General features: G+C 47.5%; 1 protein-coding gene across 1 annotated transcript; it reads left to right on the top strand.

The window, feature by feature from the left end:
* The first annotated feature begins 5506 nt into the window (after nucleotides 1-5506).
* Nucleotides 5507-11261, top strand: INS (insulin). The gene is made up of 3 exons (XM_005486567.3): nucleotides 5507-8100; nucleotides 8632-8835; nucleotides 11038-11261. The coding sequence occupies exons 1-3, from the start codon at nucleotides 8028-8030 to the stop codon at nucleotides 11172-11174; spliced, it is 414 nt and encodes a 137-aa protein (XP_005486624.2). The 5' UTR covers nucleotides 5507-8027; the 3' UTR covers nucleotides 11175-11261.
* Nucleotides 11262-11583: the final 322 nt, after the last annotated feature.

Below are 11583 nucleotides of genomic sequence, written 5' to 3'. Positions count from 1 at the left end.
GTTAGAGGAAACTAATTCTAGTCACCACTGCAAGCTTGGCTTCTACATGAAAGCCAGACCCTTTCTGTTGTTAAAATCCCTTCCAGAATCATGCACAGAGGTGGATTAATATATTGCCAGTGCAGATCTGGGCCATGCATCCAGGCACCCCAGTGCACTCTGAGAGGGAGTTTCCTAATTTAGGACTTGTAAGGATACCCTGTATCTTCACAGTGCTCGTTAAAGTGTTACAGCTGTAATGAATTCTTGTTCATTACATGCTTGGGAGGTAGAGGAGTACTCTTGTCCCTGTAAAAAGCTGACAGATAAAAGGAGGCAGAGAATCAGAGACTCAGACCAGGCACAGAGCCGGAAAAGTAATTACATGCCTAAACAGCTTTGGGAAGAAGTGTCTAAGTGGCAGATCTGGGGCTTGAACCTCTGTCAGCCCCCTCAGGACCAAATCTTTCTTCTTGTGCCGTGGTGGCAGGGATCAGAAGAACTCAATTATTTACAAATGCCGTGGCCGCAGGTATGCGCGCACACACGCACCGCCTCCCCGGAGAGGGGAACCGATTCTGTGAGGCTGCGCCTGACCTGAGCTGTCATTCCTGCTGCTAATCCACCTCAAATCAGACTCGGCTTTTTCCCCAGGGACCACAATGGGTACTGCACTTTCCACTGCAAGGAATTTGTTTTCAGCTTTCCGACACTTGTTCATTACAGTGTTTGAAAGAATGCTAGGTTTTCTAGGTGGAGGGATGATCTTTTGACATTTTTCTGGCACAGCTGAAAACAGAAAGTATCTGAAAAGCCTTGAAAACTGATCACGAGGGGGTTTTGGGTGGTGATTTTTTTTGTTTGTTTTGTTTTGTTCTGGTTTTGTTGTTGTTTTTAACTGGATAGAAAGGTTTGCAAAGATTAGGTAAGGGATTGGAAAACCCCACGTGTCTGCACCCCAGATGTGCTACTGTAGCCTTGCAGTACTCTCCTTGTGCAGCTGGTGGGGTTGGCGGTGACAGGTCAATAAAACAAGCTTTTGGGAGATTAGATGTTTTTCAGTCTAGCAAGTGCTGTGCTCCAAATGGACGAGGATTTCTTCCTATGTCTCTTAACCAATTCACTTTGAACATCTTGTGTGAGGTGTGAATCACTCAGGGGCAGCTGTAGTGCATGCACGTGTTTACTTCTGTACAGAGCAAACCTCCCAAAACCCATGCACATCCCAACAGGGCTGGATGGGACCCACACAAACTCCTTGTGCACCCCCTGAGTGCTCTACTCCAGAGCTGTAGAGGGTTTGCATCTCAATCTAAATGTTCTCAAATCCAAAATATTCTCTCCAGCTCCAATCAGCCACTTTGTATTTGTCACTGTATATTATGTTCAGAGGTTTATCTTTAGTTACTTGTGATGAAGCAACTGCTTTTCAAAGTCGTGATACAAAGATTTGAATTAAACCTGAACTACAGCAATGCAAGACTGGACAGGCTAAATGGTGATCTCCATTCTCTGATGGATTCAAGGCCTATCCTCATTGATTTTTCTGGAGAAATAATGACACAAAATCCTTTTTTTTACTCCTGACATTAGCTCTACTTGGTATCTTGTGATTGTTTTCTCTGGGCACAGCAGGGTGAATTGATCTACAAAATATTTTCGGGGATGGTGGAGGATTAAGTGTCTTGCACAGATATTTCAATGCAACAGTTGTTACCAATGACTGTGAGAGAAAAACAGGGTGGGGTAAGGGAGTTGTTCATTTTCCTTCCACTAAGGTCAGCCTTAAATAACTCTCCCACCTCCCTCAGAGGCTGAGACAAGATAATAAGACAAAAATGTCAGAGCAAGGCACAGGGCCCCTCTATTTACAGCAAAGGCCAAATCGCTAACCAACAGATCGGAGCTTGCTTTCTAAACACCGATAAGCGGCAACTTTGAATTAACAGCCCCGGTTCCTCTGCCGCTGTAAATCAGCCTGACCCCGACTGCCCGCAGCCCCCCAGAGCCTCCCCCCGGCCAGGGGCTCTCCAGCAGCAGGAGGGGGCTGCAGCAGCGGGCTTAACCCTCCCGGCCCTGGAGATCCCTGTGCCTGGCTCCAAACAGCCCCCCTTCTCCCCCTGCCCAGCCCCCTATCACTAACAAGCCTTATCAGCAGGATTTACACCTCCTTGTCTAGGAACCCATAGGAAAGCCTATGGACTAGTTACCCATGTGCATCCAAATCCCTAAAGTAGCTTTAAGTGCTCCAAACAATCCACTTACCCAGTGATAATTAATGGTATCAGAGCCGGGAGTTCCCGTTCCCTGGCAGGGGAGATCAGAGCACTCCTCAGTGGGGTCTGGCCCACCACAAGCAGGAAAAGGGGCAGCCCTTCTGCAAGTCCTCCTGGCCCCAGGGGAGCACCCTGGGAGAGGGGAATGACAGTGCCAGGAAGATGGATGCCTGGGAGCGACCACAGCTCGTAAGAGCAATGGTGAGCTGGGTTTTTTCAGTGCCAGTGTTGAGAAAGGTGCTTTGGCACAGAGCTGTGCCAGTTGGTAAAACACCAAATGCCACATGGATGATGCTGTAGGAGTGAGGGGGAAGGAGGAAAAACTCACAGCGCCTGTCTCAGGTCCCAACCCAGCTGGAGGAACCTGAAGTGCTGAAGCTCAAGGTATACCCTGTGAAGGTGAAGGAGCAAGCAGCACCTCCAGAAGTCATGGAGAAAATGGGGTTTTAGATCAATATGAAGTGGCCAAAAACACAGATGTATGTGACACAATGATTTATTTTTAATCCATGAGACCACTTTACAGCTGGGACAGATCCAGTCTGAGCCAGTAAAAACCATTCCTTTATTTTTTGGCATTTCCCTCCTTACCCTCTTGCTGCTTTGACTGCTTATAGCACCCAGTTTTTGCAGCCAGCACCTTCTGCTGTGTCTGTCCATCCTTTCCAGCACTATGACCAAGGACCAGGTCATCCTCTGCTCTGTTTCACCAAAGGCTTCTCCAGGCCCAAAGGGTACCTGTGATGCCACCTGCTGTGGAAGCCATGGTGGTGGCACTATGGGACTTTAGTGCCTAAAATTTTGTAGGTGAGAAAACTCCGTGACAGACTCAATGGCCCCTCTCATGGCTGTTTCCTGAGGACTGGGTCAAGATCCACTGTTTGTTCTCATGGACTCGATGGCACAAGGACAGATGTGGTATCAGTGCTGAAAATGGGTATTTTTAGATTGGTGCTGATCAGGCTGCTTTTCCAGTGCACCTCCACTCAGTGGAAGTTATTTGTTACTTTTGTTTCTCAGTACTTGTCCTCTGGCAGGGTGTCATCACCTCTTCTAATGTTTCTCCATCTCCACCAAGGATTACTTTTGGGCCATTAATAGCCACAGAGTTAATCTTCTCCCCTTTGATAAACAAACTAATTTGTTCTGCTGTGTTTGCTAATAGCTGTTTCTAGGAACTAATAACAGCTCTTAGGTGCTATTTTCTTCTTTACCTTCCCAAAAAACATGTGGCTGCTAATATTTTCATAGGGTTAAAAGAAGCATAGCTGTTTTTTTCCATCTCTATTTATAACCTTGCATATGCTCTTCCCAAAGTGGACGTGAAAGATTTTGGGAGCTTTACTCTGGAGATCATTAATTTTGGTTGAGCTTACTTGGGTAGCTGCACTTGTGGAGAGGTTTGAGCCTGCAGAGGCCAGCAGGACTTGAACAAGGTGCAACCAAACTGATTTGCAAATTCAGTGGTCCCTGGTGAGCTGGGCTTGCCAAAGGTCACCATGTCCCTGTGAGAGGCATTATGCACTCAGGAGGGGTGGCCAGAGGGTTTGAGCCTCAGGAGGCTGTTCTCAGAGCTGTAGCACACCTGGGAATCTCCTCTCTTCTTTAGGAAATCTACTGCCTCTTTGGAATTGCCAATTGCATCTTCTGCCAGTGAGCTGCATCTCCAGGGAGTGCCTGTGCTCACAGCCAGCCCAGAGCCGATGGGAACTGATGGCTCAGACCTGCTGGGCTACACTGAGCTTTGGGACACCCCCTGCTCTTTTATTAACCTGTCCTTTGTGCTCCAAGCAGCAGGATAATGCCCCTGACCTGTGAGAGCCTGGAAAATTGTGAAGGCCACAGTGCAGCAGGAGCACCTTGCTTGAGGCTGGTGGCTGGAGGGGCAGTGGGGAACCAGGCCAGCCTGCATTAGCTTATGGAAGCAGCCGAGATTACTTGTACCAAAGCGAGCACCCTCCTGCTCTGCTTGCACAACGCCCCCTCTGAGGCAAGGGCATCTCTCATTGTGTGACTCCAGATAAGCCAAGGCCTCACCCTTTGCTACATCAGCCCCTTCTCTCCCCAAGGCAATGCACCTTTGCAGGCATCTTTGCAAGTATTCCCAGAATTAATGCCCTTCCTCAGTGCCAGGGTCACCTCCCTGCCCCTCATCTCACACCCATGCCACTGTGCATGTGCTTGGACACGTCCCTGGGAGCAAAGCAGCTGGAAACCAGGTGGAAACCAAGGATGCTGGTCACCCCCAAAACCTGCTCTTGGGAGCGCAGACCCCTCGGGGTGATTGGGGCTGTGTTCCAGCAGGCTGCTGGCGCAGGGCAGATGAGCACTGGGGCTATTTGCTTCAAAAGCCACTGAATTCACCCCACAGGGAAGAGGAGTCTGCGGTCACTGCTGTGTAGATCCCTGCTGCTCTGGGGCAATGCACACACAGGCATGGGAAGGACAGTGGCAGTGACCACAGAGCATCAGGGCAGCGAGGGGGATCTGGGTGGCATTTGGGGCTCCCTGGGTGCTGAGAACTCACTTGGCGCCAGCCCTGACCTCTGCTGCCACTAAGACTTGCACAAACTTGTAATTGTTAACTAGTTCCCCTGTAGTGGGCTTGGTATTCTTTCAGGAGAAGGTTTGAAAATGCAAGACATCTACAGTAGTAAAGATTTTATTGTGCTGGCAGCGGACTGTAAAACTCGATTACATGACACTGGGGATTGCCTAAACCTTGTTCCACTGATGCAACTGCTCAGGCTTGGGGGGGGATGTGAGGAAGGGAGGTGGTTTTGAGTCACGTCTGGAGATGCTTTAGCAGGAAGGGCAGGAGCAGCCCACTCCCACCCAGCCGCTCCCGCCCTTCAGCCAAGTGAGCCCAATGTGGACCTGAGGATCTGGGGGGATCACAGGAGCCTTGCATAGCTGAAACAATGCATGAGTGCTTGGCTCATCGCTGTCTAATGACATAAAAATCATGGGGAAGCCCAGCCTGGAAGGAATAAGCGGAGATTTTTTTTTGTAGAAAAAGATTTTCCATCGAGAAATGGGCTCCCCTGTTGGCCCCCTTTCTCAGTTCACTGCTGACATGGGAGTTTTCCCTCTAAGACAAAACTTTCCGCGGTTTGTATCCGTTTTATATCCATTTATATGACTGCTAGCATTTTTCATATTCCAGAGCACCATTTATGGTAAGAAAATACGTTTTCCAATAAATAATCAAAGTGATCATATTTTGGAAGGGGAAAAAAATCGTAGTAGCAAACTTTTGGAAAAAAAAATTGGCCTGTGCTGAACATTGAGCCAGCATGATATCTTTTTTCCTTCCAATAAATCTTCTGGCTTATTTCTGTACCCAAACTAGAGTGAGCCAAGAGGAATTCCTGAACGCTCGGGTACAGTCAGCCCTTCCCTGGCTGCAGCATGCTGCAGGAATGCCACCAGCTTTTTGAAGCTACATCCAGGATTTGGTTAGCCAAGAGTAGGAGAAGCATTGGGCTAAGAACATGGCACTTTCAAAGCAAAAGAAAAGAGTTTCTTTTGTGACACCAGTGGTGTAAGGCTCAGGGAAGGGGAGAGTCCGGCAGGGAAGCTGCCTGGAAGGGACACAGTAGTGGATGGAGGAGTCTCCTTACAAAGCCCTTGTGTCAATAAAACTTGAGTTCAGGTGAGCTCAGGTAGCATTCAAAAGTGCAAGCAGGAAAGCCCTGAATGGCAATTCTCAGCATGTGATTAACCTGGGGAACACCCTGCTCAGGAGCCTGTCCAAGGCAATCACTTGACTGAGGTCCGTGGAACCCGGAGCTGTTGAAACTGCAGCCAGCAGTGCCTGATGACTGCAGGCAAATGATTGCCAAGGGGATATGGAGGGCAATTCTGAGGGGTGTCCTCTCTGTGTGAGATTCCAGGTGCAAGGTCCCTGCTCTGGAGGAAGCATGAGTCAGACAAAATTTCTGCTCTAGGCTCTGGCAATCTACTTCAGTTGGGGTAAAATGCCAGGTTTTATCCTATGCAGCTGCTAATTCCCCACTAATTTATCCAGTAGTAAGAAGGTCTCAGTAAGTGAATTCCCTGAACTCCTGTCTTGCTGAAACCTGAGCCCCTCTCCATGGGTATACCACTAGGTCATTCAAGTACATCTAATATCTTTTTTGAGGGGAAGAGAGGCACAGATAGTGTTACACATTGTGCAGAAATGCTATTAGCTGTAGTTGAGCATCACAACTTGGATTTATTAGCAGCGGGCTGAGAGACCTACATGGCAGGGGATGTAACTGATAACCTTGTCTTGCATCCGTTTGAGCAAATGGGTCCTGTGCCTGTGTGCTCATCAGAGATTTAGCGCTTCTCACGAGCTTTTTTGCAATCACAGTCATTTAGCAAACATATGATACTTCACACTCACAGCCCTGACAGGGGCATATGGCACTTCCTACCTCCTAAATGTTGATGGATGGAATTGCTTTGACTATTCAAAGAACCTCAAGGCCTTGCATTGACTTCGGTGAGCTTCCTTCTGATTTGTCCTGTGTATGGAGAATCAGGCTGATTAACACAAGTTAAACAAGCAAGAGAGTTCAAACAGAAGAAAATGTCTCCTACTCAGTAGTCCTGAACACTTGAAATCTCAAAAGTTGGAGCAATGGGAAGTTTGAAGATGATCTCATACCCAGCATATTAAATGCCTTTTCAGGTAGAAAAAAAAATGAAAGGAGAAAAGAAAAAGAAAGCATACTTTAAGTAGAATAAAGTACAATCTCACCATTGGTGGCAGAAAAGTTGAGCACAAAGGTACTCAAAAACTGTATAATGTTGTGAAAAAGAGCAAGAGCTAGATCTGTTGCCAAAATCAGACCCATAAAAGCCAGTGGGCCACTGCTGACCCACCATCTATCTCCTTTTAAAAGCAAACTTACCAGCCAGAATGGAGGTAATCAGGTATCTCCTGGTTTTCACTGGGATTTACCAGAAATGTTTCTTGGTGGTGAAGACATCATTTTGGACCCAGCAAGAAGAGCTGAGATGCTCAGAGCTCCCAGGTGCACATGGCAGAGACTGAGCCTTTACTCTGCTTAATTCCAAACAGGAATCTGAAGGGGCAGGTGAAAGAGGGAACCTTTCAGTGGGAGAAGGGAAAAACGCTTATTTTTTTTTCACAACACAATTTCAAATGTTCAAACTCTGGCCTTGTGCTGAGCCAAAAGGACCCCCAAGGTCTCTTGCAAAATGCAGATGTTATTCCTCCCCTGCCCAAGCTGTGGACGCGTGTCTATGGCTGAGCACCGTGTGGCCAGGGAGCCTGAGCACAATAATGTGTTTTCCTTCCCCTAACACCTGACAGTAGCATGATTTCACCAACCACTTGGTCCCATTGCTGCATACTTTCCAAGGTGATAAAAATCAAACAGATTAACGTGTTTGCTTTTAATTTTACATTTTAGAAGCAGCTGTTGAACCACCTCAATGCCAACAGTGTCTATTGCCAGCATTAGTGTCATTAGTAGTCATTGCAGCTGTAATAGCACCATTATCTCCTGCTAAAAGGTCCACTGATGGCTCAGGACAGAGCTTGGGGAAGTGAAAAGAGCAGACTAAATGAGATGGAAACAGCAAACAGTTGCTTCTACCTTAACCTGCATAAAGACCTGAGGATGCTACGCAGAGGGAAATTAATTTGCACAAGTAGCAAAAATTTTGGCTGGAGTGTCATCAAGGAGGAGGGGCTCTTAGTAGCTCTTGTGTCACTTGGGCGAACATAAAGCATATAAATATGGGAAAGAGAGAATGGGGACATTACTACCAACCATCTTCATCCCTCAGAGTGAACTTCTCTCCACTTCTTGCTGCCTCGTCTTGGGTAAGTTGGATTGCCTCACTTTTACTTTCTACCTATTGTGCAGACCTGTCTTCTTAAGCTGATGAAGCAGGCAGTGACAATTGTGGCTGGATGGCTCAAGAAAATGAGACCTCCTCAGGTCTTTGAGGAGATTGGGCTGGTTTTGGGCCATCATCACACATTACAGCCCCTTCTGAATGGGCAGAGAGGGTTTTTCCTCTGGAGGGGGCTGCTGATCTTGGCTCTCCAGGCCATGTACACTAGAGGGCTTGGTGGGATGGCTCTGCCTGCCTTTTCAGGCAAGACAGCAGGGAGCCTGAGCCTGAGATGGAGCATAGAGATGGAGATGGACTCATGGTTATAGTCAGTAGTCATTTACTGTCACTTGTAAATCCTGGTGCACAAAGCTCTCCTTCCTTCTCAAACTAGAAGGTCCATCTCCTACTTTAGTCTCATTTTCATTCCAGAGGAGCTGAAAGACACACAATACTTGATTACAACCTATTTTTACCTCCTAGACTTTCCTGTGTCTGCTCTGCCTCTTTACCCCAGGCCTCAGCCAGCCCAGCATGGCTCTGTGGATCCGATCTCTGCCCCTGCTGGCCCTGCTGGCCCTCTCGGGCCCCGGGAGCAGCCACGCCGCTGTCAACCAGCACCTCTGCGGCTCCCACCTGGTGGAAGCTCTGTACCTGGTCTGTGGCGAGAGGGGCTTCTTCTACCAGCCCAAAGCCCGGCGGGATGCTGAGCAGCCTCTAAGTAAGTGGGGCTGGCCAATAGGACAGCCGCCTGTCTGACAGTGACACCAGGAATGCCCTCCGTGGGGAATGCCAGGAATACCTTTGGCATACCAACAGCCAGGCGTGCCAGTGAAAAGCTCTCCAGGTTAAAAAGGCAGATGAGAGGGCGGGCAGGGAGAGAGGATTTATGAGGCAAAAGGAATTGTGCCTGGAAGCTCAAACTCGTCTGTTTCTTAGCGTGGTCGTTACACCAGCCTGGGAATATTTGTAGAAAATAAGGGTGGGAGGAACTCGATAAGCCTCTTTCTGCCCCAAGATAGGATCCCCATTGTTGTTCCCATTCTATTTCTCAGCCATGTTTGTCTGCTGCATTCATAAAAACCTCCAGAGAGAAAGCTTCCTCTGCCTTCTGGAGCTGCCCATTCCCAAGCTTAACTGACCTTCTTCTTGAGTGTTTCTTCCCAATATCTAACTTGAACATCCCTTGCTGTAAATGATTTCTTGTCTTCTCATTATTGGACAGGGGGAAGAGCCTAGTCCTTTCATCTTTATGATTGCTTTCAAAATATTTGAATACTGTTCCCATGTCTATTTGACCTCTCCTCAGCTACACAACCCTACTGCCTTCCTAGGTCATATTTTCTAGATCTCTAAACATGCAATTCTGCATTTGTCCACATCCTTGCTGGCTGGTGAGGCCTGGAGAAGCACACTGAACTGGCTTCCAAGCTTCTAAGTAAGACTGTGAATAGATGAAGAAGAGACCCCTGTGCAAATTGCACCCATTTAATCCTCTAGTTTCAAGATCAACCTTCACTTAACATCCCCTGATTGCAATACATCTCTCCCACCATTTCTCTTCCCATCACATACTGTTTTCATTTATATCCAATTCTCTCTCCTGTGTATGTAACCACCCTGTGAAATAGTCTTAGGGGTCTTTGTAAGGTGAAAGAAGATAATGCCCTAGCAGAGGGTTTGCCCATGATTTGTTCGGGATGTCATTTGCCCATTCTCTGATTATTCATTTCTGGACACCACCACAAATGGATTGGAGGTTTCATTAGCCAAACTACCTAAATACTGTACAGAGAATTTTAATTATGCCTAAAAGAATGCAAGTATTTGAGGATTTTCTACCTTTTTTTCAGGACTTTTGCCTGAGCTGCCACCTCTTTGTCACACAATCTGTTTATGTTTACAGTCTGCTCACAGCTGGCTTGAAGGATGAAGACAATAAATCACAAAACTTTGACTGGCTATTTCCTCTTCTGCTTAACATTGGACCAAGTTTTTCCAAATTTCCCATCTAGCACACTAGCATAATGATTTTCTGTTACTCTTGTGCCTTGTTCATTGCCTCACGCTTTGGGGGCTTGGGGATTTTGCATCTTGTACTGTACTTGTATTGCCCTAGAAACCACATCTCATTCTCACTTTCCAGGCATTTTCTCTTTGCTGTTAAAAAGCTCTTTTCTTCCTGCAGGAAAAACTCACTGATTTATTTGCCATTTTCCATATTTTCATTAGGCAACTAAAACCTGAACAGATCTGTGCACAAGTTTTCAAGTTCTCACCAGCAAATAATCATTCTGAGTGTTATCTGTGTCCAAATACCCTAATTTATCATTGCTTCTAAAAACTTGCCCCCAGCTGTGAACACAGACACACACAAATGCTTTTTCTGTCAGCTTGGGGCTTTATCCAGGCAGCCAACTGAATCAGGCTGTTCAGGAACAGCTGGGAAATGCACCCAGCCTCATAACTGGACTGCCCCTGCAATCCCATGAACATCCCAGCTGTCTGCCTAGGCTCCCAGAAGAGTGGGTAACTGCCTAAAGGGCTCTGTGGTCCCAAACTCTTCTCTGTAGAGCAGACAATCCCATTTTTACATCTCACTTACTAGTTGCTCACCCCAGGGAGGGCTCAGGATTTCTCTTCCTCTCTACACAGCTTCCCCAGTAAAGCCCCTGTATCCCTTTATCCCTCACACTGCCAATAGTCACTCAGCTTGGCATCTTCTGGACACCACAGGATTATTTTGGGAGAGCAAACAGGGTGCTACAGCAGCACCAACCTGGAGAAACCTGTGCAACTTCCTTCCCATTTTCCAGCCAACTCTGGATTGAAACTCTGGGGCCTGCTAAGGGGGTGTGGAAGGCTCAGGAGCCAGGGCTGGTGCTGAGTAATGTCCCACACCTTCTGTTCTTCTCCCCTGCAGTGAGTGGTCCCTTGCACGGCGAGCTGGGAGAGCTGCCCTTCCAGCAGGAGGAGTTTGAGAAAGTGAAGAGAGGGATTGTTGAGCAATGCTGCCACAACACCTGCTCCCTCTACCAGCTGGAAAACTACTGCAACTAGCAGCAGGGCTGGCACTGAGGAGCTCCTGGGCCAGAAACATGCACTTATGCTACCGCACCTTCAAAGCAATTGAATAAATGTTGTGGATCTCTTGGAAGGACTGTACTGGTTCATGTGTCCACATATTTTACTCTGCTTTAGGGCGTCAGGGTCCATGCTTGGGTAAAGCACTTTTCAGCCATCACTTCAGATTATCCCTCTGCCACAGGAATGACCTCCATGGGAATGAGGGAGGGAAGGGTATTACACAGCTTTGGAGCAGGTATATGGAGCATCCGGCACACCCAGTGCTTGGAGAACCAGAAGGAGAAGGCAAAGAGGTTTAAACAAGACTTCTCTTGCTAGGGAAACATTACATCTGTAACAATGTCATGCTGATCAACTTCCTGCAGTTCACAGCCCAAATATA

This window comes from Zonotrichia albicollis, chromosome 6 (assembly GCF_047830755.1).
Source record: "Zonotrichia albicollis isolate bZonAlb1 chromosome 6, bZonAlb1.hap1, whole genome shotgun sequence".
NCBI lineage: Eukaryota > Metazoa > Chordata > Aves > Passeriformes > Passerellidae > Zonotrichia > Zonotrichia albicollis.
This window is presented reverse-complemented; position numbering and strand designations above follow the sequence as displayed.

What these genes read in the sequence shown, in the direction of transcription:
- INS (XM_005486567.3), top strand. Translation starts at nt 8,028, where the DNA reads ATGGGGACATTACTACCAACCATCTTCATCCCTCAGAGTGAACTTCTC. An exon ending in TTCTTGCTGCCTCGTCTTGG is followed by an intron (nt 8,101 to 8,631) that starts GTAAGTTGGATT and finishes TCTTTACCCCAG; the next exon opens with GCCTCAGCCAGCCCAGCATG. An exon ending in GGATGCTGAGCAGCCTCTAA is followed by an intron (nt 8,836 to 11,037) that starts GTAAGTGGGGCT and finishes TCTCCCCTGCAG; the next exon opens with TGAGTGGTCCCTTGCACGGC.